The 27,255-nt window shown below is 35.9% G+C and overlaps 2 protein-coding genes across 2 annotated transcripts; one reads left to right on the top strand and one right to left on the bottom strand.

The window, feature by feature from the left end:
- Positions 1-4,703: 4,703 nt before the first annotated feature.
- LOC128232402 (uncharacterized) lies at positions 4,704-21,546 on the bottom strand. Its single transcript, XM_052945926.1, has 11 exons — positions 21,507-21,546; positions 18,596-18,710; positions 18,089-18,240; positions 17,139-17,261; positions 16,583-16,825; positions 16,214-16,328; positions 15,514-15,857; positions 14,411-14,550; positions 13,159-13,922; positions 8,146-8,352; positions 4,704-6,513 (listed from the first exon to the last, which is right to left on the bottom strand). Exons 2-11 carry the CDS (start codon positions 18,699-18,701, stop codon positions 6,494-6,496), a joined length of 2,214 nt encoding a protein of 737 aa, XP_052801886.1. The 5' UTR covers positions 18,702-18,710; positions 21,507-21,546; the 3' UTR covers positions 4,704-6,493.
- Positions 21,547-24,942: 3,396 nt separating this feature from the next.
- Positions 24,943-27,203, top strand: LOC128232315 (uncharacterized). Its single transcript, XM_052945806.1, has 2 exons — positions 24,943-24,965; positions 25,546-27,203. The coding sequence occupies exon 2, from the start codon at positions 25,564-25,566 to the stop codon at positions 26,809-26,811; it is 1,248 nt and encodes a 415-aa protein (XP_052801766.1). The 5' UTR covers positions 24,943-24,965; positions 25,546-25,563; the 3' UTR covers positions 26,812-27,203.
- Positions 27,204-27,255: the final 52 nt, after the last annotated feature.

Genomic DNA, 27,255 nt, shown 5'->3' with positions numbered 1-27,255 from the left:
AACTGCAAAAAAAAGTATTATTTTGTATTCAATATAGGAAATCAAAGAAGATATTTCTAGGGAGTGCAAGATGTCAAGCATTTAACAGCCATGTTGGCTCACCTTGTAAGTGTCTATCATGTGTTTCTGGTCCTGATAGAAAAATCTGACCCGAGGGCACGTGCGTAAGCCGGTAACGAGGCTTGCCAAGTTACTGGCCACGCAGCGTGCCCGAGGGTTGGATTTTTCTATCCGGGCCGGAAAAATATGATTGATACTTTTTCTTGCGTATCTAAATTTATCAATTTGTTGAAAAAATGACGTAAAAAAAGAACTTTTGTACAATTACACCAAAAGGCGCGTGCGATGTTGTTAACTGACGTCATATAGCGCAGTAATTTTAAATAACTATAAATAGCGTTTTTTACGATGAATTATTTTCAACTTTAATTAAAAGTCTTGCAAACATATATATTTGATTGCGCTTTATTGAAATGGCATAATATATCTTTCATAAACCATACAATAATTGATATAAGAAGTGGCGCGTTGTTGCGCGTGACTTCTCATACATGGGTCATGTAAGATGGGTTTTTCCAGCACTGGTCACATAACCGGAAACACACGTCCGGAATCCAAGAATACATTTGCTCCCAAAAGCTATAATGACGGAAGGAAAGCTTACATTTAAAAAGACTTCAAAGAAAACTTTATCAAACATTTGAAGATACAAATACTATTAGGCAATATTAATGTTAGGTATAATATGCTGCAATATGCTCTTGATGTGGTGAATATATGTGCCTGGTTTCAATTCCCTTTTTTATCATTAATAAGTAGTGGAATTTAAAAAAAGGCTATTTGACCTTTGTTCCACCTGGATGATCGAATGTTGCTGGAACATGCATTTAGCGGTCTTATCAAAGTTAAAATTTAATTTGATTAGTTAAGCCTACTAAAGGAGTTGGCATTAAGAATTGCCATCTTGCATTCAACATTCATGTGTGTCCTTGATCTTGTAGGTTTGTGATTGCTCTGGAACCTGCAATCTGAATAAGCACAAGGTCAACAACTTGAGCCAAGTAATATTGTAATCCTATCATTGGTTGAGTTATTGAGTGGACACGAAAAATTGGTTTCCCTCTTTGGCCATGACCTTGCTGCTGGAGCATGTACTCTCAATGTCCGCACTTTATCATTTATATTTTTGTTGGTCAGTTGGTCCCGATTTAGTTTCCTCTCTTTATCTTTTTAACTGCAATTTTAATTTTTCTAATCCAAAAACTGACCAAGTTCAAATATAGTCCGGGAACTTTTTGACTGCACCTCGTACAGAATGAATTCTTAATAGGTTGACAATATTTTTACCAATTAAGACTATGAGCAGAGTACATTGTCACTTTTCAAGTCAGCTGCATGGAGTATATATCCCGAAATCTTCTATACCTTGAGATGAAGTGCAGTAACATGAATAGTTATATGGCCAAGATAATGTGAAGTGAAAATAAAAAAGGAGATGCCTCATCAGTCGTCGTCTATCCATTGCCAACATTTTCCTTCAAACAACTTCTCCTAAACCACTGGAACAATTTCAACCAAACTTCACAGGAATGTTCTTTTGCTGGATTTCTGTTGCACTCAAAGGCTTTCCTCACTACATGACATTGGTGCTGTATCTTTGTCATACAATCATACAATTATTTTTAAGTAACTTTGTACAATAATTATATATGACATGTATATCATAAACTAAGATGTTATATACAATAAGTTAATAGTTTTACCACTGTAAAGGTAACCATGTCCATAAGTACATGTATAATTAAAAGTATGCTTTGGAGAAATAAAGTTTTTGCACTTGGTACACACTGCCATTTTTCCCAAGCTAGTGTTTCCAAAACAATACGGATATCAAGGGAGGTAACTTTTAAGACCCATTTTTCACCGTTGTGGACCGCAAATTGTTATAAATACATAATTATTTCCGTTTACCAATTTTCATTCTCCTTAATATATTTTTTATCAAGCATACTGGTTTGCCAAGGGAAGAAATCTGGGAACAAAATAACAGTTACGGTTTTTGAAAAGTGCATAAGTCCATATAACCATAAACCAACTTTGCTAATTTGATTGATTTTTTTCATATCATTGGAGGCTATTCCGTAAAAGATGGTCACAAGTTATGGTAATCAGAGTGCCATCTCTATGGTTCAAGTTCCATTCACTTTCTTCCAACATTTTTCAACTTCTGATGAAAAGTAAATTCATTTTTTAACTGTATGTCAAGAGTGGCATTTTGGGAACAGTGTTCCACAGAGTTATGGTTCTTGTGATCTGCATGAATCAAATATATATCACCATCTATCATTACTTAAATTTCCATTCACTTGTTTCAATACCGGTATATTGTGCTTTAATAAAGCATCTATCGTCTGATCAAGAGAATAAATTTGGTAACAATTTGTAAAATAGTTATGGTTCTTGAACTAATCATTCAAGTTTACATTGCCATAAATATATTAAACCTTCAAGTTTCATGATGATATTATGACATTTTATTCAAAACCTTTAGAACTTGTTTTTTCAATATATTGTGATTTAGCATTTTCTTTCATATCAAGGGAGGCAATTTGACAATTCATAAAGTTAAAGGTCACTTCCAAGTTATTTGGCATAACTGGGTTAGAATTAATTCCATAACTCCATTCTTTAGGGTCTCAGTTTCTACACTTACTTTGCTGGTGTTTGAAGTTGCATCAATTAGAAGGATAAAGTAATATTTCGTAGTAACTCTGTCTGTGGCCTATCAGTTCTCACTCTTACAACAAGGTCACTGCAGATAAGAATAAAATGCATGAATTGTTGACTATTAAGGCAATTGTCATTGATTGTATAACACCGCTAACCAAAGGGGTCAATACTACATGTATCTGGCACGAACTTGTTTTAGACCCTCAATAGAAGACAAAATAGGAAATATAATTTCTTTGACCCGAACGTGGAGTGTTTTGAGGAAACGAGGTTTACTGAGTTTCCGCAAATCACCCTGCGCGAGGGTTGGGATGAACCTTTCTTACACGAACGGCTATGGTATATGCTTTTTCTCCCACCGCAGTTAAACAAAATAAAGTAAAAATGCATTTTTTTTGCTGGAACTCTTTTTTTGCATAGTATTGAAATAAATGCGTATGGATATGTGATAATTAGTGGTTGTCATGGATATGCGCGCAGTGTTTCGGATTATGTTAATAGTCAAATCGGTCTTTAAATAGTTCTGAGGAGAGTGCAGCATTATTTCTTGAAGTGCGTGAAAACTTTTTTATGGTGGCATTTGAAGTGAGAAATAATGAATTAGCATTCTTAATATTGCCACAAGACAAGGTTTCTATGATGCTACAGATATCAGTCTTCAACATGGGAGGTAATTACAATGTGATGATGATAAAAAGGAGTTAAACACCGGTATTTGTTTTATCTTTCCCCATGGGCAAGATAAGAATTTCTAGCATGGTTAAATTTTTGGATATACTTATCTGAGGTAGGAGAAGAGTTAATCCTCTTCTGGGAAAGTTATCTTCTCCTAGTAATGTTATTCTTGTGGAGTTTTTGAACTTGCCAAAAAGATCCAGTGTTTTTAAGCTTTTGTAAGTTGGCTCTAAGAATTTTTTTGTTGTTGCCAAGTGGAAAGACAGGTGTTGAGTACTGCTCACAGAGGTGCAATGCACTCAGAAATTCTTATCTCAGCATCAAATAAAGTTATTGCTCTGATTGGCTTAGAATACAAGTCTTCAAATAATAACAAGCAAATTTGTTCAATTAATATCCCCCACCTGATTGGGCTAAGTCAAGGAATGGAAATCAATTGTTGGTGAAATATATATAATTATGAGTTTGAGTTTGATTGCAACTGTTTGAAAAAAAATAAAATGTTTATAATGTAGCATTTAGAATTGACCAAGAATATTTTTTTCACAGATTTGACCTATTGACCTTGTTTTTGACCCACTTTTAAAACGCAGGCGAAATTTAACCCAAGAGAACATTCTGATCATGTTTGAACATAATCTGACCAATCACCACCATAAAATAGTTTCGGACAAGATTTTTGAAAGATTTGACCTAGTGACCTCATTTTTTATCACATGTGACCCATTAAAGCATGTCCAAGAGTTCATCAAGGAAAACATTCTGATCAAGTTTCATGAATATAAGACAATACTGTGCCTCTAATGTGTTTCAAAGATTTTTCTAAGATTTGACCTAGTTACCTAGTTTTTGACCCCATGTGCCCCACTTTTACAAGCGGTCAATATTTCATCAAGGGGTATATCATGACCAAGTTTGAACAAAATCCGATCAATCATTTCCATTACGGGCAAAAAAAATCTAAGATTTGACCTAGTGACCTAATTTTCAATCATATGTGACCTAGTTTTATTTATGACCAAGAGTTCATCAAGGAAAACATTCTGATTAAGTTTCATGAATATTTGACGATGTATAATGCCTCTAGTATGTTTCAAAGATTCTTCTAAGATTTGACCTAGTGACCTAGTTTTGACCCCATGTGACCCACTTCTACAAGTGGTTGAGACTTGATCAAGGATTTGAACATTCGGATCAAGTTTGAACATTGACGGACGGACAGACAACACCAAAACAATATCCCCCTCCCGAAACCTTCAATTTGGCGGGGGATAAAAAATTAAAAGCATAAAACAACAAACATTCATCAATCTTTATTGTATTTACATCATAAGTATTACTTTGTTCAGAAATATTGATCAGAGAAATAAATAAACCAGTTATACATTATAGGCATCTGAGAGATTAATTATTACTTATTACAGCAGTGAATATCAAATAATCTCCTTAAAGTCAGGATAATCTTTAACAAACAAGTGATGGGGTAAAGGCAACTTAATTTAAATCATAACATGGTATTTACCTATATGATTATAAAAATAATTTGATATTCCAAACTAACTGCCATTATAAGCCTTCAAGTAAGCTAAAAATAGTTTGAGATAGATATATCATTTTACATATACACGGGTAACTTTTTATAAACACAAAATACGGAAAATAGCAATAAACACCAGTTTGTATCACTCACATGTGCATTTGTTGTGAAGGTATTAAAGTATCAATAGATATAACTTCAAAATTATCATGTGATGTATAACAGTGTAGGAAAATATCATATATGCCTTCTTTCCATATCATTCTGTGTTTTTACTCTCTGAAAGGTTTTGATCACTGACAAATGACAAACATCCAAATAGCCCTTCGTTACCTTTTATATTTCTTCCATTGATAATTTTATTTCATCGACATAGCCTTGTATAACTGTCAGTTAAAATTTGGCGAGGACAAAAGCCAACAACATTATATTGGTGATGTTTAAGTGTAAGGAAAACGCTTGTTAAATGACATCAAAACATAGCACAGACTAATAACTGACACCACTTTAACATCATACTATTTTGTGATACATTGGGGAGTAATATGTTCAATCATAACTGTGTTTCTACTGAAATCATTATTTTCAACAAGCTCCACTACAGGAGTTGTTATAGTAACAATGATGCCGTAAATTCACTGTAAGGTATGGAACAGGAAACTGATATGCATATACCTGGTAGTAACGGTCATGAATATGGTATCTAAAGTATTAAGTACTGTACACTTAATTGTCTGATTTGATTACTGGTAGTTTGTACATCTCAGTCTCAAAACATTGTGAATAACCTGCATATGTCAGGTTTACATCTTTTATGGGTAATGAATATTCAAATCAGAATGGCACTAATATCACCCCTATTTCCCCCATTCAACAGGTTCCTGTTAGCACACATTTGTTCAATCATGAAGAACTCATGAACTAAGCTACAAACAAATTATAAGTATGAAACATAAATATATATTATATTATTTTATATAGACTTCTTGACATCTATTAACGACAAGGTAAATTTCATTTAATGTTCAAAATATTGAAATCTTAAGGAATTAACACCGATAAAATTAATTAGATTCACACTATTGCTTATTATCTTTGACTAATAACTTATAATCAGACCAAGACTTTACTTGTCTTGAGTCTCCATCGCTGAAGTTTTCACTCAAGTTGGAGTTAAGATGCAGCATAAAATGCTTGGTAAAAATTTAAAATCTGAAAAAAATGTTAAAATCTTCAATTTGTAAAATAAAGGCAGCTTTAGAGTGTTACATACACACTTGCAATTCTATTAAAAAAATAAAGTCTTTGGAACATATATTTGAAATAAAATCAAAAATATAAAATAAGCAATCAGAGCAAATCCTTAACAAATGAAACACACTGAGTACAATATAATGAACATTCATACTTTATGGAATACTCTATTGAATAGCTTAAATAATGTACAATTTGATTTCTGCCCTTGCCAGAGCTATTATTGCCAAAGTGTTCATATCCACTGTGTATGATTCACTCTGGAGGACAAGAAGAGTACATGCTGGCTGGTCTGTTCTATGATGAGCTCTGGCAAGCTGTAACAGATGAAAGGATTCTTTATACAGAAATACATACCTTAAATGTACCTAACACACATATTAGACCTAGAAGAACAAGATTTAAGTGTTATCTATACACTCCATGATTTTTTATATTTGGTAGTCTTTCCTAAGAGTTTCTAGAAACAAGAGCAATAAAATTAATCCTTTTGTTTGTCTATTCTCGTCTGACCAAGGACCAGCCACACCTTTTAGTGAATGGAGTCAGGGCCCTTAGAATTATAAAGATAGGAAACAAAATGCCTAAAATTTACAATACTATATTTTAAACAAGGAAACAAAGAAAACGTTTTTTACAGAATTGAAGAATTGAAATTAAATATAAGTGTAGTAGTTTACTTGTACAGAGCTGAGCATAAGGAGAAAAAACATTGTAGTGAAAGTGATGATACTCGGTTGTGTGACATGTTACATGTCGGTTGTCAATGTTACACAACCACTTTTGGGGTGCTAAATTACTTTCCTAAGGCTTCAAAACTAATCTTTTATTTCACAGGGGATCTGGTCTGGTCAAGCCATAATGCTGCTAATAGGCACTGGCAGACCCTTAAAATTCTAACAAAAGGGACTTGTTACATATAATATTCATTGACTTTAAAAACATTTGTTTAAGTTTGAAATCAATATGAACAATTTCTTACGTATGGCAACAAGGTTTTTGCATCACAATACAAAGTTGTGTCATTCATTATTTTTTCTACAAAATTGGCAAGCTTATATATATTTATCCTTACTATAAAACATGAAATAAATCATTTTTCTTGCATGTGCCTAAGCACTTCCCTTTTAACCATATCAATAATCCTTTAGGCTTTAAGGTAGCACACCCCTAATGAAAACCTCCACTTGAAACTCTTCAATTTTAATGCTTCAGCCTATGTTGTTAAGCACAGGACTAAAAATCTTTTGAGGGTTTCAAGGCAGGTGGTTTGAATCCAGCCAGAGGCACATTTTTTTGTGATTTTTTTCTTCTTTGTTTGCATCAGCTAACATTTTTTACCAATGTTAATATTGTATTTTCATTAAAAAGTATTTAAATACCTGTCTACACATAAATATTAGCATCTATGAAGATTTATAACTTGCAAGCAGGGCTGAAATGGGTGGTTGGGAATTACAAACTCTATTTTAAAAATAAAATAAGATGATAAAACATTTTGATTTTTTAACATAATGTTTCCAAAAGATTAAAGATAATTATTAATAAAGAACAGGTCATGAGTACTTCTAGAACTTGTTGATTTTGCTTTTTAACTTTGATGTTCCAATTTTACGCGGTCAAAACAGTATGTTAAAATTGAAATACCATATGACTTTTTCAGTAAAGTATGATTCTATTTGTTGGTGATGTGATCAATAATGTATTATTTCTGAAAGCAAATATATTTCTTGTTACTCTGAAACCAAATTATTTTGTTTTTGAATCCAGGAAATGGTACACATTAAGAAATTATCAAGTGATCATAGTTTAAAATGATGCCCATTAGGGGTGTGCTACCTTAAATACAAAGTAAAAACAAAAAAGGACTTATCAACAATAACTGCAGATGTGCCATACAATTGTAGCCAACTATATCTTCATTCATTACAGGCAACCCTTTCACATACCAGGAATGACCTTGCAGTTGAACTTATTCTCAAATGTCTGTACGATAGAGTGAATGCCGCTGGCGTAGGAGCATATGTGACTGCCTGTGTTATCATCCATCTTGTAATCCCCACACAGTAGGCCCACCACGTGCACGGACTTGTTTGAATTTGGGTCTTCCATACAAACCACTGCCCCACTGTCTCCATCCTTGGAAAATGGCGCTACTGAAATAGCATTGCCAAATGATTAAATTGATACTCAATTTGAATTCATAGTTATCTGTGTGAAAGATTTATTTTGATGTTTTACTGTACCAAGTGAATCATGAACACATGTTAGTCACCTAACAAGACATAAATGGTACAAAATATATCCTAATATATGCACTATAATCCACTGTACCCTCTCCTAACATATGCACTTTAACCAACTGTTACCTCTCCTAACATATGCACTATAACCCACTGTACCCTTTCCTAACATATGCACTATAACCAACTGTACCCTCTCCTAACATATGCACTAGAATACACTGTTCCCTCTCCTAACATATGCACTTTTATCCACTGTTCCCCCTCCTAACATATGCACCATAACACAATGTACCCTCTCCTAACATATGCACAAGAATACACTGTTCCCTCTCCTAACATATGCACTATAACCCACTGTACCCTCTCCTAACATATGCACTATAACCCACTCTACCCTCTCCTAGCATATGCACTACAACCCACTGTTCATTCTTCTAACATATGCACTATACCCACTGTACCCTATTCTAACATCTGCACCATAACACATTGTACCCTCTCCTAACATATGCACCATAACCCACTGTACCCTCTCCTTACATATGCACAATAACCCACTGTACCCTCTCCTAACATATGCACTACAACCCACTGTACCCTTTCCTAACATATGCACTATAACACAATGTACCCTCTCCTAACATATGCACTACAACTCACTGTACCCTCTCCTAACATATGCACTACAACTCACTGTTCCCTCTCCTAACATCTGCACTATAACTCACTGTTCCCTCTCCTAACATCTGCACTATAACACAATGTACCCTCTCCTAACATATGCACTACAATTCACTGTACCCTCTCCTAACATATGCACTATAACCCATTGTACCCTCTCCTAACATCTGCACCATAACCTACTATACCCTCTCCTAACATATGCACTTAAACCCACTATACGCTCTCCTAATATATGCACCATAACCCACTCTCCCTCTCCTAACATACGCACTATAACCCACTGTACCCTCTTCTAACATATGCACTACAACCCGCTGTACCCTCTCCTAACATATGCACTACAACCCGCTGTACCCTCTTCTAACATATGCACTACAACCCACTGTTCCCTCTCCTAACATATGCACTATTACCTACTGTGCCCTCTTCTAATATAGGCACTATAACCCACTGTTCCTTCTCCTAACATATGCACTAAAACCTACTGTTCCTTTTCCTAACATATGCACTATAACCCACTGTACCCTCTTCTAACATATGCACTACAACCTACTGTTCCTTCTCCTAACATACGCACTATAACCCACTGTACCCTCTTCTAACATATGCACTACAACCCGCTGTACCCTCTCCTAACATATGCACTACAACCCACTATTCCCTCTCCTAACATATGCACTATAACCCACTGTACCCTCTTCTAACATATGCACTAAAACCTACTGTTCCTTCTCCTAACATACGCACTATAACCCACTGTACCCTCTTCTAACATATGCACTACAACCCGCTGTACCCTCTCCTAACATATGCACTACAACCCACTGTTCCCTCTCCTAACATATGCACTATAACCCACTGTACCCTCTTCTAACATATGCACTACAACCTACTGTTCCTTTTCCTAACATATGCACTATAACCCACTGTACCCTCTTCTAACATATGCACTAAAACCTACTGTTCCTTCTCCTAACATACGCACTATAACCCACTGTACCCTCTTCTAACATATGCACTACAACCCGCTGTACCCTCTCCTAACATATGCACTACAACCCACTGTTCCCTCTCCTAACATATGCACTATTACCTACTGTACCCTCTTCTAATATAGGCACTATAACCCACTGTTCCTTCTCCTAACATATGCACTAAAACCTACTGTTCCTTTTCCTTACATATGCACTATTACCCACTGTACCCTCTTCTAACATATGCACTATAACCCACTGTTCCTTCTCCTAACATAGGCACTATAACCAACTGTTACCTCTCCTAACATATGCACCATAACCCACTCTACCCTCTTCTAACATTTGCACTACAACCCACTGAACCCTTTTCTCACATATGCACTACAACCAACTGTACCCTCTCCTAACATATGCACTATAACCCACTGTACCCTCTCCTAACATATGCACTATAACCCACTATACCCTCTCCTAACATATGCACTATAATACACTGCTCTCTCTTCTAAGATATGCACTAGAATACACTGTTCTCTCTTCTAAGATATGCACTAGAATACACTGTTCCCTCTCCTAACATATACACTATAACCCACTCTACCCTCTCCTTACATCTGCACAATAACCCACCCTACCCTCTCATAACATGTGCACCAAAACCCACTGTAACCTCTCCTAACATATGCACCATAACCCACACTACCCTCGCCTAACATGTGCACCATAACCCACTCTACCCTCTCCTAACATATACACTTTAACCCACACTACCCTCTCCTAACATATACACTACAACCCACGGTACCCTCCCCTAACATATGCACCATAACTCACTGTACCCTCTCCTTACATCTGCACTATTACCCACTCTACACTCTCCTAACATGTGCACAATAACCCACTCTACCCTCTCCTAACATGTGCACCAAAACCCACTGTACACTCTCCTAACATATGCACCATAACCCACTGTACCCTCTCCTAACATGTGCACCATAACCCACACTACCCTCTCCTAACTTGTGCACTATTACCCACTCTACCCCCTCCTAACATATGCACTATAACCCACTCTATCCTCTCCTAGCATATGCACTACAACCAACTGTTCATTCTCCTAACATATGCACTATACCCACTGTACCCTATTCTAACATCTGCACCATAACACACTGTACCCTCTCCTAACATATGCACCATAACCCACTGTACCCTCTCCTAACATATGCACTATAACCCACTGTACCCTTTCCTTACATATGCACTATAACACACTGTACCCTCTCCTAACATATGCACTACAACCCACTGTGCCCTCTCCTAACATATGCACTAAAGCCCACTGTTCCCTCTCCTAACATATGCACTATAATCCACTTTACCCTCTCCTTACATATGCACTACAACCCAATGTACCCTCTCCTAACATATGCACTAAAACCCACTGTTCCCTCTCCTAACATATGCACTAAAGCCCACTGTTCCCTCTCCTAACATATGCACTAAAGCCCACTGTTCCCTCTCCTAACATATGCACTAAAGCCCACTGTTCCCTCTCCTAACATATGCACTATAATCCACTTTACCCTCTCCTTACATATGCACTACAACCCAATGTACCCTCTCCTAACATATGCACTAAAACCCACTGTTCCCTCTCCTAACATATGCACTAAAGCCCACTGTTCCCTCTCCTAACATATGCACTAAAGCCCACTGTTCCCTCTCCTAACATATGCACCATAACCTACTCTCCCTCTCCTTACATATGCACTACAACCCAATGTACCCTCTCCTTACATATGCACTAAAACCCACTGTACCCTCTCCTAACATATGCACCATAACCCACTCTCCCTCTCCTTACATATGCACTACAACCCAATGTACCCTCTCCTAACATATGCACTAAAGCCCACTGTTCCCTCTCCTAACATATGCACTAAAACCCACTGTACCCTCTCCTAACATATGCACCATAACCCACTGTACCCTCTCCTAACATATGCACCATAACCCACTGTACCCTCTCCTAACATATGCACCATAACCCACTATACGCTCTCCTAACATATGCACCATAACCCACTCTCCCTCTCCTAACATATGCACTAAAACCCACTGTACCCTCTCCTAACATATGCACCATAACCCACTGTACCCTCTCCTTACATATGCACTATAACCCACTGTACCCTCTCCTAACATATGCACTATAACCTATTGTACCCTCTCCTAACATATGCACTATAACCCACTATACCCTCTCCTAACATATGCACTATAACCCACTGTACCCTCTCCTAACATATGCACTAAAACCCACTGTACCCTCTCCTAACATATGCACTATAACCCACTGTACCAACTCCTAACATATACACTATAACCCACTGTACCAACTCCTAACATATACACTATAACCCACTGTACCAACTCCTAACATATGCACTATAACCCACTGTACCAACTCCTAACATATGCACTATAACCCACTGTACCAACTCCTAACATATACACTATAACCCACTGTACCCTCTCCTAACATATGCACTATAACCCACTGTACCAACTCCTAACATATACACTATAACCCACTGTACCAACTCCTAACATATACACAATAACCCACTGTACCAACTCCTAACATATACACTATAACCCACTGTACCAACTCCTAACATATACACTATAACCCACTCTACCCTCTCCTAACATATGCCCTATAACCCACTGTACCCTCTCCTAACATATGCACTATAACCTATTGTACCCTCTCCTAACATATGCACTATAACCCACTCTACCCTCTCCTAACATATGCCCTATAACCCACTGTACCCTCTCCTAACATATGCACTATAACCTATTGTACCCTCTCCTAACATATACACTATAACCCACTGTACCCTCTCCTAACATATGCACTACAACCCACTGTACCAACTCCTAACATATACACTATAACCCACTGTACCCTCTCCTAACATATGCACTACAACCCACTGTACCCTCTCCTAAGCTGTGTTAAAAATTGAATGCAAGTAATTCTTACGATCTGGCAATCTGTCTCCTCCATGAAAGACGCGGGAATTTTCTGGAACATCAACCTTTGGCTCAATAAGAAATTGAAATACTGGTAGGGCATTCTCTGATCCTGTTGTTTCATTTTTCAGTTTCTCAATACATTTCGCTATATCTTTTGTCACGTTGTCTTGCCCAACCACTATTCCATGGGTTAATTGTGTCCTGCTACCATGTTTGTACACTACCCTTCTTGCTAAATTTCCACTGTAAAAGGTCCAGTGTTGTGCTGCTTCCATTCTTGATGACCGCATGAGGTGCTTTTGGCAAGACCGAATAACATTATTTGAAACCTTGACAGCTGCTATGTCAAGGAAGTCATTTTCATTCAACATATAATTGCATGGGCCAAACTCTCTGTAATCCAGGCCATTTTTTACATGAATATTTGGTTTACAGTTCTTAACACAGTGACCACATGTCAGAGCATACAGATCCTCTTTTTCTTGTTTAGATTCATCCGTTGGTTTGATATTTACAAAACATCCTAAGCTGAAATAGTTGTATTTTTTGTTGTCTACAATTCTTTCATTTTCTGACCTAAGCTCATGGCCTTGATCAATATCAGCACTAACTTGGACTTTCTTTGTAATAAGCTGAGTTTTGTAACCATGGCAATACTGGGCCTTCTTCAAAAAGTAGTCCACATCATTTCGGTCCATCAGAGTCAACTGCTGATTCAGTCTTAAGACCAGCCTCCCGTACTGATGTCCACAACTTTCAACACTTGGAATCCTTTAAACAGAAATGGCAGTGATTTTTGGCAACAAAAACATGATTAATAAAACATTAAGTGATAAACATGACATTTTATCCATTTGAATTGAATTGTTTCTTACATACATCAAAAAATTAATCTGAGTGAAATTTGACATTGTAAACAATATATTATACATTTTACCAACAAAGTTAAGCTTTCATCAAAATTCATTAGTTGTATCACGGACCTTTAAACCATGGGTTGATATCTTCCTTCTATGTCTATATAGATTGTTTTGAACTCTCGCTTGCAGGGTGATTTCATCCCAGATCATACCAGAAATATTACTTTCGAGATGTCCGCCATCTTGTTTTGAACGGAGAAATTGTCCTACATTTATCTACTGCAATCTTCATATTTATTGCTGTAACATATTTCTCAGTAAGGGGATAATAGGTCCGCGGTTGTCTACATGTAGCATCCATTCAGGCATAATTTGTAATATTTAGAAACTAAAATTTACCTGACAATATTACACATGACTTCTGTTGGTAGTTGGGGTATATCTGGGATGTGTGTATCCACAGTTACGTCAGCAACCTGCATGATTCCATGCAGCTCAAACTGCAGCTTCTCCATCAGGCCAAGAATCTCCAGCTTCCTCTGTTTGTCAAATGAATGGCTCATTGTAAAACATAGTTATTACATCTTCAAATACAAGTGCATGCAGTACAATAACAATCCAATGAAAGTATAAACATTGCACACTCATAGACATTCTTGTCTTCAAAATATCTTCTATTTTGCTACTTATAGGGCCAATTGTACAGAGCCTTGTTTAAGTTAACATAATATAGTTGATGATGTGCTGAAGTATTTAAATACAAGCAAGTAATGTACAGCTGAAACAGTGTTCTCAAATCTTGTTTGAATTACAGGCCCCAATTTCTCGAAACTTTTTAATCTTAACAGGCTTAAGTCGCTTATTTCAATTAGCCAAAATACATACTGAAAATGGATTTTGATAAATGAAAAATGGTTTATGCTGATAATCATACAGATTATTTATACATAATTTCTAAAGATTCTTGAAGAAGTAAATGTAACACATTTTATAGAACAACAAAAATAGTGAGATTAGCTTAATCCTGTTATAAAGGAGTTAAGAAGTTTCGAGGATTTGGGGCCAGAAGATCTCAAGTGTTCTGTGTATCATTAAACTTCGAGAGCAGTAACAAGTTGAAAGTGTAAAGGTGATGTTAAAAACCTTGTTAACTTTAACTGGGCTCTGAACAATCAGCCAAGAGTCTTCTTTTAACATGTATTCTTTAGATATCGATAAAAAATACTTTAATACTGATAAAATATTATATCTTAAGGAAACTCTTATTTTCTGATTTACCTGGACATTTTCTTACATATTTACAAATTATCAGTAAACTATGTATACATATATATATATATGCCTTAAATAAATACATTCAATATGGCTTCAACATGACCAAAGGCTCTAACAATAAGGATTGCTTTCAGCTAAAATTTTGTTCCACACCAAAAGTAATTGAACCTTCAACCAGCTAATTTTACACAGTTTCCTTTTCATGTACATGGATGTAGACAGCTCACCTGAATGTAATCCTCAACTTCATTGATGAGTTTCGACATCCCCCTAATGACATCGTACATGAACATACGGCATACAAACATGCCATGGGAGATTCCTCGCGACGTATCCCAGTCCATGTTCTCCATCCCACTCGTCAAGTCCTTCATCTTCTTGTCAAAACCAAAGAAGCCCTCATTGAAGAAATCCAGAACCATTGCTTGTGACAGGCCGTATTTCTTAGCAAGGTTTTCAACCAGCGTACATTTAATTTTGTTGGTAAAATAGGCCACTATTTTTCTGCGGAATATCTGGTTCTTTTCCAATGCAGTCAAATCTGCTGGTATCTTCATATTTCCATCATTGGCTATCATACAATAAATAAGATTTTGTTATAAATACTAAGATAAATTTTGGCTATTACTAGAATTGGGCCATCATACAAATTGACAAATGTACAGAACAGTGGAATGGCTGCCCTCAGGTTATAGTAATATTGACAAATGTACAGAACGGCGGAATGGCTGCCCTCAGGTAATAGTAATAAAGCATCCTATTTCAAAAAAAGCTCCTGTCAGTTTTTATAGATATAATAATGCAACAGTAGCAAGTAAATGGAGGTGTTTTATTCCATCTATCAAACAACAATTGTATTATTACTGACTTGTATTTTGTTGTACAAATACTGCAGCCATTTTGAGCAAAATGCCAAAAAAAGCTTACTTTCTTGCATTCCCCTGTCGGGGGAGATGTCAATAATCACGTTCTCGTCCTTCATGGCCAACTGCAGGCTTGTGTCGATGGCAGACATTATCGGCACTTCAAGCTCCTCACCCTCCTGTGGACGCAAACTGTTCACTTAAAGTACTTGCTAACAATATTACAATAGGATATATAATTATACAACTAAAGTATGTAAAATGAAGAGGGATGTTGTGGTGCAGGTATTACAAGGTTCAGGTTTGCGATATTCCAGGAAGTCCCAATTCTCATCGCAACGACTCTTATGCTCAAATATCAACTGTTACACATTCAACTATAATTTAACAGTTAATATATCAACGAACAACGAAAATGATCCGAATTCAATACCTTTGGAATGAATTTGTTGATAAATGCTGCTATTTGCTCAAACATTGCCATGATTTTGGTCTCGAGCAGTGTCTGTATGAGAGCAGACAGTGACTGGGTGGAGGGCTCTATAATTGGGTCCTCCTGGTCAGAGATGTCGTAATACCGGTAACATTTACAGTCTTGTGTGCTGTAGATGACAATGTTACCCTTCTGCACATTTGTCAGCAACATCGTTGTACTCTTCAGAAACTCCAAGAAATTCTGAAAATTGATGAGCCTATTCCAAGTGATCTTGCTGGGCATAACTTGACTAATGATGCCCATACAGCATACAAAGTCAGTTATTTCTAAATTACATAGAATTGAAATGAAAAAAACAGCATTTTTCAGCCACAGACATTTAAGATTTACATAAGAGTATACTTCATGTATGCAACCTAAAAAAGTTACTTAATTGGCTTCCATTTGCTAAGTAACCAAAAATAACGGCAAAAGATATTTACAAAAAAATGCAGTTGTAGACAACTTTCAAATTTTATACTTATTTAATCATTTCTCAATAAACATCCCATACCTTGGCAGACGTGACCACACACACACAGATGGTACATTCGTACATAGAGGCATTCCCTGTTGATGATTGGAACTCGGACCAGGTGGTACGTTTGTGATCCTCCTTGTCATCTCCATATGATACCTGCAACAGTTATGAAAAGAAATACTGCATGCTCCTCTTACAAAACAGGCATAACTGTAACAAGAGCTTTCACAGGCAGAGGACAAATGCCCCTGATTTAAAATGTGTTCAGAATATTGGTAGTGCCAGTTATACAGATAAACAGAAAGCCTCACTCAGCTTAAACATTAAATGAAGTGAAAACCAAAATGTTTATAATAATACAGCAATGCCAATGGTCAATTTATTGCAACTTTCAAGCAAACAATTTAGTTACTTATCATTGATTTTTTTTTTTTTTAATTATACCTGTTTTCAAATAAGTTGACCTTGATCTTTGATCTGTTAATTTGATAAATAATAGGGATCAACAGGTCAAGTTTGAGGACTGTAGGTTGAAGTGTTCTAGATTTAGACAAGTTTTGTTTTCAAGGTAACTGTTACCTCTAACTTTGACTTTCATACCAGAAGAGTCTTCTTCAGGTCATGACAAAACTCCCTACCAAATTTGAGGACCTTAAGCACAAGCATACTCATGTTTTTAGTTGGCAAAGCTTTTTGATATCAAGGTCACCATAAACTTTGACAAACAATCCTCAAAATCAATAGAGGTCCTCTGCTGATCAGGTTAAAAGTTAGAAAGGACAATTATTACAAAATGGGCCATGCAATTAAAATGTTGCTCACATATCATAAACATTTACTCTGAAATATCTTAAGTTGATTTAAAAAATGTGGACTAACGGAGGGACAGCCCAGGTGATTATTATAGGGAATCCACAATTATTTTGCTGGGCCGTAAAAAAGACAAGTTGAAAATTTCGAAGCTGATGTTTTTTATGCTTTACATGATTCTGTACGAAGAGATCTGGTTTCTTTAGTCCCTTTGGCTCATCAAAAACATAGAGAGTGACGCTGCTTCTGAAGTGCTCCGCAGACTGTACAATCTCCTTCAGCAGTTCTCTCCCATTCAACGTAGCATCAGGCAGGCTGCCAGCTTCTACAATAGATATACATATATTTGTCAGTGAGTCAGTAAAACTGTTAAAATCAGGCCTCACTATAAGTAAATTGATGTTTTCAAGGACATGCAATTTATTTCAAGATGAATGCCAAAAAGCAATATCAGCTAAACAATAGCTTATTCTTTCTCACAGTTTTCCCACAAATCTGTTTTTTTTTTCATTATTATTGAAATTTCAAACTTGAAAATGTTATAAACACATCTATTACTTGTATTATTTTAAAGCTTCTATGATTAAGTTAAAAATGAAACAGTAATTTTATATTAATTATACTTACATACATGTTGTCTATTCAATATATAAATTGTTACAGTAATAAAGAAGTTTTACCTGTGATACGACATAATCGTGGCACTAATTCAGCAAGTCGCTGCTTTAAGTGTCGGTACCTCGGGTAAAATGAGGCAGGAAATGTAAACTTTGTTCCTTTGTCCATTATTCAAATCTGTAAAGTAAAACACAATTTCAACTAATGCTGGTCCGCGGAGGCTTCATAAATGGCAGTTTTGCTATTATAATTAAGTAGTTGCATTTTCTCACCTTACCAAGGTATTGCACATGTACTAAGGTTAATAAATAGCCTCTGTGGCCGAGTGGTTAGGGCATCCACCAAAAAAGTGGGAGGTGGAAGGTTCAAATTGCAAATGGGGCTCAGTTGCTGACCCAGCAGCCAATAAAATGTACCAAATGCCTCTGGCATGTAGGATAGGAATCATGATTCAAGATGTTCATCAATTAAAGTGTCTCTTTACTCTGTTTGGCATGCTGGTAAAGGTGACACTTTAATGAACAAGCACTGTACTTTTTTAACATTCACACCTTCTTCAGAAACTACTGGTTTCTTCACTTTTTATTATGAATAAATGAATAATACCATAACATTTTATTTCCAAAATTTGCCAAAAATCTTTAAAACAACATTTGTTTGGGAATTTTCTTATGGGGAAAGTGGGGAGTGACAAAACAATATGTAACGGTATGGTTAGTCATTCTAAAATGCCATCCAGGCATATTTTTAATGATGTTTAGCCTGGACTAAACATCCAGGCTAAACATCATTAAAACCTGGACTGCATTTTAGAATGACTAGGTCCACATAGCCTGCTATATCATTATATTGAAATAAACCAGAGATTTATTTATATATATATATATATATATATATATATATATATATATATATATATATATATATATATATATAAAATTATATTTTAACGGAACATTATAGAAAAATGATTTTATGATGATTTTTCTTTCTTTTTTAGTGAGTTTGAAAGATGTTTTTAAAAATAGCCTATTTCTGCGACACTAGCCTATTTTCGCGAAAATAACATTTGTCTACAAAAATAGCCTGCTATATCATTATATTGAAATAAACCAGAGATTTATTTATATATATATATAATTATATTTAAACAGAACATTACAGAAAAAATGATTTTATGATGATTTTTCTTTCTTTTTTCTTTCTTTTTTAGTGAGTTTGAAAGATGTTTTTAAAAATAGCATATTTCTGCGACACTAGCCTATTTGGTAGTGGTGGTATATCGAATTATGGCTTTGTTGTCGCCTATGATCTCAATGTGCTATCGACTTCATTCGTCGTTATTGTCTCAGTGCTATGAATCTTCGTGTACTTAAACTCTTTACTTTTGTAGAAAAACGGAAAGTTGCCAATAAGTTTAATTGTTGTTATTCTTATTTTGTTCTTGCATGCGTTAATTACAGCCTGTTTGTATCTCGCAGGAAGTCACACAAAGAAGTCACCAAATCTTGCTTTGCTCCAATAGAAATGTCATGTACTTCCCCTGCCAGTACTCCTATTGTGATGAATGAGCACGAAACATTGTGCCTATAGAGAATTTCTTCCGTCCGCTGTTGTAGCTTTTTTCTGGCATCTGATTACTTTAAGCAATGGAAAATGTAGTGATCTGCTGTTTCTGGCATTTTACATGTGTCACAGCAGTTGTCTGTATGTTCCGGAGTGATTTTGGCCCAGTGATCTTTGAGGCGCATATGTCCGCTCAGAAGCTAATTGATTAAACTATACATTTTTCTGTTGTTTTCACCGACACAAATTCGTTTCCCTGGTTCAATGGAAACATCATGTATGGCGACAGATTTTTCTTTGTGGTGGTATTGTCGCGGCCATTTTTCCTCCCTAATTTTGCATTTCATCATTTGTCTCACTGTTTTTCCATCTATTTTTTTATCAAATTCTTGGGCTAACTTTGTAGCATCCATTGCCCCTACTTTCGCTTGTTGGTCTGCTGCCCCTGATGTTTTGTTGTCCAGGTATCCAATGCACTTTCAAAATGTTCTCTTTTTCATCAATATTGGATAGATGTGATTTAATGTCAAGTACAGTTTCAATGTTATTCGGGGGTAGCTCAGTAGAAGCAAAAGCTGTGTGAATTGCGCTCTGACAGTCGGTGAATATTTGTATTGACCTGTTTTTTATCCCGAGTGAGACTAAGAACTGCAGCGCTATTAAATTAATATAATTTCTATACTGACAAGTTCTCCTGTGTAGTTGTTGCTGTGATTTGAGACACTCTTGTTAAGAAGTATTGGTTAACTATTGTAACCCTCGAGGAATATAGCAGCCCCTGCTCCTGTTGGTCCTGGGTTACATAGTGTGGAGCCTATTTTATTTACGGTGAGATAATCCAATCAAGGGACACGTGTATCAATCATCATCAATTAGTGACATCAGGCTACTAAACACTCTTGCTATACGCATACTTCCGAACTGAATGCGTGAACAACAAAAACAGATTGAAGTTATATTGTATTCAACAGAGACCACATAAAGAAAGCACCATTATTTTCTTAAGAGTTTTTCGTCATCTCATGTTCATTATCTGAATAAATGTCTGAATAAAGGTTCACATGTCTGCAATAATTATATTGATATTTATCAAGTTAAACTCTCGAGTTATGTTGAAATGTCATTTTATCAATTTTAATTATTTTTTTGTTAAATTTTAGACAATATCAAAGGGCCATATTTTAACGATCAAGCCATGTGACGGACACCTATGACTAGGTTACTACAGTAGGTGTAGCCAGTACATAGGTCTAACTGCTAACTTGTATAAAGCCTGACTGGTCAGGATTCTTGCAAACTAACCACAGGAATTTCAAGTAGTGATTGTATATACAAACATATCATAATACGTTAGATAATGAATTTGTTATTCTTATTCTTATTGAATAAATACAACAAAAATAATACCCAAAAACAAAATCCACTTTCGTTTTCAATGGGATTTTCCAGTTCTAGTCGAAACGTCCACCTTTTAACCGGTCTCACACTCACACGCGATTTTTAAATTTCCTACTATACGCAGTGACCTCCCGTGACAGAAAAGATCTCTGCCACATTGAGCGAGTAAAGCTTGATTTCAGATATAGGCCTATAAACTTTTTTTAAATGTTTTCTTTTTTGGATAGTTTTATCAAATTTCAATTTGTGAACATGCATTGAGGCATGGACCGATAGGTCCGTGATTGAGGTTGAAATACAACTGAAAAACACATTCAGATTTATAGTTTACAATCTATACCGATATGATATTTTAACAGAGCAGTGAGTTACTACTACTACTACTACTACTACTACTACTACTACTACTACTACTACCACCACCACCACCACCACCACCACCACCACCACCACCACTACCACTACCACTACCACTACCACTACCACTACTACTACTACTACTACTACTACTACTACTACTACTAGTGCATAAACCGACGCTATTTTTTTTTTAATTTACTGGGATTTACGTGGTAGACTGGCCCAATACTGAATTTCGATTTGGAAAAATACGCAACAACTGTGAAAGATGCATGTGTCGTAATCGATGTCAAAGTAACTTCAGAAAATAAGATTCAATGCGTTGTACACAACGATATCATTTTTTTGTAAGTTTAAGACAATTTTCTTTTTTTATTGCAATGGTATCATCGGGTGTCTAGTCCCTTTAATAGCTTTCAATAATTCACGGCTCATATTCAGTTATTGATTTTATTTGCATTTATTTTCCTTTAAATATAGGATCCGTCAAGAGTCAATATACGAGTTATATAAATAACTAGGCACATTTTTATTTTAACGGGTTCGGGGAGTGTGTTAGTAAGAGAGCCTTATGATGAGAACTGAATACAAAATAGAAACGAATGCCCACCATACGAAGGTTTATCCAATTAAAGATATTGGGCACAGTTATAATATAGTAATTAATTAGAATTACTTATTGACAAAGACTTCTAGAGTATCAATCGAATAAAGAGTGTGTTTTGTACAAATTTCTTACTGAGCATTAATATTAATATTTTTTTTATTAATATTAATTATTTTTACCACATATTTAAAATATCGTACATGTAATATCAAACAAAAAGTGTCCTTTGTAAACTTTGCACATCTGAAATTATTTATAGAGGTAAAGGGTTTTTTAAAACAATGGACTATTTCTAAATAAAGATCGAAGGAACTTTATTATAGACAGATATAGCAATGCTTACTTGCACGAAAATCTTAAACCAAATCACTTGCATGAGAACATGACAGGAAAGCGATTTAAGTATGGACAAACGTGTTGTGGTACAACATGATCTACAAGAAGGGGGCAGTTAATAATTATTACTGAGAAATGCTATGAACATGAACTCGTTCGGACATTGTACTTGCTTTGAAATTTGTCCATAACTTTTGTTAAACACAAACAAACCTTGACACTTACCAGAAAGAATACATTTGCAAGTTGAATAAATATTTTGAATAGTTTACATACCTGAAACACTCGGATAACGGACTTATACAGACAATGTACAAATATTAATAAGATCTGTATAGAGTTTCAGGCCTAAACTAAGCAAACCTCCGAAAAACAAAAAAATCACGAGAGTAAATTTTGTTACAATGCAGGTACTTTGCGCCTATTCTAAAGATCCTACCTTCACGTAAACCATCCGTAAATGTCGAATTCGTTGGTTGAATCGGACGATTTATACGCGGCATTGTACGGCCGATGTATTATTGCGACCAAGTGATAATTCCCATGTATAATAATTATATTTTTTGTATGAAATCAATAATGCAATGCTGTTGTTTTTAAATTTTAACCGGGGTCGTGCCACTTAAGGTGGGACAGACTCCCGCAAGCGTCTTCCGCGGGCTCCGACTGTAAGCCATTTACAATTTGGCGATTTCACGGACATGTCCTAACGATTTGATTTGATTTTATTTCACTGTTTTATTGAATCTAAATATTATATAAATTTGATATCGAATTATCTACATTGGCATAATTCGTATAATATTTCGTAACATGAAGAAGAAGACGCCAAGAAGAAGAAGAATACGGTTAAAGCCCATGAGTAACTTATAAAGGAAACATGTACATTTTTATAAAGATTTTCGGTAGAATGGCAATAATGCGTGTACACAATAAATTCGAATCCTTTGCGTGTGAGGTATAATTGAACATTGGTTTTGGAACATATTTGATGTAGATTATCTAACTTGTAATGAATAATATTAATTATTTTATAGTCCTGAACAATTATTCTAAACATAAACTTTAATGTGCTTCATATGCAATGTTAAAATGAACAATAATCTTTAGTATCAATTAAAAAAACAAATATTTTCAGCATCACGTATTGTTGTACAAGTTTAATATCCACTTACTGTATATTTAAAATACTTCTAAAGCACTTGTTTTTGGTACTTTAAAGTTTCGGACTTGTATTCATTTCAACTCACATTCTTTTTATATAGTCATACATTATATAGTCATACATTTACATATTGACGGGTAATACAGCCCTTTTCAATCCAATATATGTTCATAAAGCAAGTCCGGATATGTCGACATCAGCGAGCAAATATCGGAGCAAGGGCTAGTATCTCTTTTGATGCATTTCAAATCTTTATAAACAAAACAAGATAGGGTTCGCATTATAATTTTATTTTCGTGTGAGATAAGTTCGATACACTTTTCGGAATGTTAGGAGTGATAGTATCGCTTGATATATAATAGTCTTAGATCACAGGATATATGGTCACAGTCCGTGCGTATGAAGAATGGTTATAATCAAAGTAATATATTAAACAATACAACTATTATCGACTGACAATAACTGATTTTGAAAGACCAAGGACATAAAGAGGTGGAATGATGAAGAGAAGTTTAAAATTAAAGGTAAGTCGGCTTATTGTCGTATATTTGCAATATGGGCAGCAAACAATGACAAGTTCCTGATCTAAAACGTTCATTTTCGTGTTAAAGGCAATGGTAAATCATATTATTAAATTTGTATTTGAAAGAAAGTACATGATTATCATGGCTAACGATGAAATTCATTATTGCTTTTGAGAACACCGCCTCAAATTAGTGTTTCCATTTAAGACAACACTCACTGTGTTGATGTTGGCAAACGGAACATCTATTTCTCTGTTTACAATTTCAGACAAGACCAAATGTTGATATTGTCAAACGGTGCATCTATTTCTCTGTTTACAATTTCAGATAAGACAAAATGTTGATGTTGTCAAACGGTGCATCTATTTCTCTGTTTACAATTTCAGACAAGACCAAATGTTGATGTTGGCAAACGGTTTGACTATTTATCTGTTTACAATTTCAGACAGCACCCACTGTGGTGATTTTGGCAAACGGTGTGTATATTTCCATGTTTACAATTTCAGATAGAACCCATTGCGTTGATAGTGGCAAACTATGTGTCTATTTATATGTTTGCAATGTTAGACATAACCCAAGATGTGTTGATAGTGGCATTAAACGGTGTGTTTATTTATCAATTTACATTTTCAGACAGCAACCACTATGTTGATGTTGGCAAAGGGTGTGTGTATTTCTTTCTTTAAAGTTTTAGACAAATCTCATTGTGTTGATGTATGCAAACGGCCGTTGTGTTTATTTCCATGTTTACAATGTTAGACAGCATCCATTGGGTTGATGATGGCCAACGTTGTATCTATTTCCATGTTTACAATGTTAGACAGCATCCATTGGGTTGATGATGGCCAACGTTGTATCTATTTCCATGTTTACAATGTTAGACTGCATCCATTGTGTTGATAGTGGCAAACGGTGTGTCTATTTCCATGTTTACAATGTTAGACAGCATCCATTGTGTTGATAGTGGCAAACGGTGTGTCTATTTCCATGTTTACAATGTTAGACATCATCCATTGCGTTGATGTTGTATGATCAATTTCGATTTAACAATTTCAGACAATACCCATCGTGTTGATGTTGGCCTTTGCAGTCCTCATATTTATGCTGTATGTATCACCCACCACTAACAGACGCCACACTTACAACGGTTCCGATACTGCTGCGCTAGAGATGGAAGACAAACATATCGAACAGAATGATTTGTATTTTGATAAATTGTTCATTCGTCACGACTCGGATCGTAGGACTTTTCTCAAGGGCGCAATACATTTTGTATGGGACACTTATTTGAAATACCATTCACCTAACACCCTGAGGTCATGTGTGAATGGTCGGTTTCTTGTGTACTCGTGCACTGGTGGTACTGTGTGTGGTGGTCTTGCTGATAGACAGAGGGGCATCATATCCGCCTTCCTCCTTGCTCTCCTATCTAATAGGACGTTCGTGGTGGATATGGCTAGGCCGTGTGAACTGGAACGCTTCTTGGATCCAAACCTGTATGACTGGACCAAATGCAAAGACTATATCAGAAAACTTTCATCCAAAGATATAACAACATTAAATTACCATAATGAAAGACAGGAATTCAAACGATTGCTGTCAATCAACAATAGCAATACCGAACTATTTAATGATACGGTTGTAAAGATAATACTGAATATGTGTGCGCTGCCTTTATTTTATAGCGCCAACTTAACGGCAGTACGGATGCCGTGGCTAAAGCTTTATACGAAAATAGATCTTATAAACATTGTGTATCATATACTTTTCCGCCCTGGCAAGAAACTGTTACACGATTTAAGACTAGTTGACCAACAGATAGCCAAGAAAAATCTACATTGTGCTCATATCCGTATTGGCAAAAATCCAGATATTCCGAATGATCCAACATTCGTCCAGAGTAGAGGGTTCATCAACACAAGCACGATATCATCTTTCTTCAAAAGAGGGACAGATCGCCACACAAATCTTGTATTTATTGCTGCAGATGCTTCACACGTCCGGAAGGAAATGACAGCTCGCCATGAGCACGTTCTGCAGCTGAACACAAGCATAGTTCACATTGGTTTCAGTCGGAAGACCCCCGAGGCATGTGGCGGTTTCTACTCGGCGATCCTGGAGCAGCTCGTTCTGACACAATGCGAACAGCTGGTCCTTACGTCCAGTGGGTTCGGGTCCATGGCGGCCTATCTACGAGGCATATCGTGGGGACTTTTTCAGTATAATTCAAACCGTACTAACGATGTATCTTTGCGGAACTCCGTTTCGGAGCATACGCTCGAGGCCGACATGAAATCGCATGGATTTTTTATTCGATACTAGGGGCAACTTAGTACAATATTTGTACAAACCGATAATGAATAATCAAAGGAAAAAATAAAAATACTAGTTGTTTATTTTTATCTTTAGGGAAATGCACAACATTGTCGTCTGGATTTTACCACACTATATTAATTCTTGTAGGGGAGATACATTCAATGAACTTTAAATAATCCATATTAACATCCTGAAAATTGTTACAATTTATTGTCCAAAAATGGTGCATTAGGAGCGTATTTTATTACCTTTTGGACGATTAGGGGATGCGCCCCCACCCCCTCCCCCTTAATTCGCTAGTGACAATTGATTTCTTTTCTGGTCCATTCAAAATTGTCTTACTGTATTGATTTAATAGTACTGATAAGAACATTCATTGATGCCTTTATGGTGCAATTTCATTTTACTGATATATGAAATAATGTCAAAGGGTTTCTACCAGTCATTTAC

The sequence above is a fragment of the Mya arenaria genome, chromosome 4, assembly GCF_026914265.1.
Source record: "Mya arenaria isolate MELC-2E11 chromosome 4, ASM2691426v1".
In the NCBI taxonomy this organism is placed as follows: domain Eukaryota; kingdom Metazoa; phylum Mollusca; class Bivalvia; order Myida; family Myidae; genus Mya; species Mya arenaria.
The sequence above is the reverse complement of the archived record's forward strand: the minus strand, read 5'-3'. Positions and strand labels throughout refer to the sequence as shown.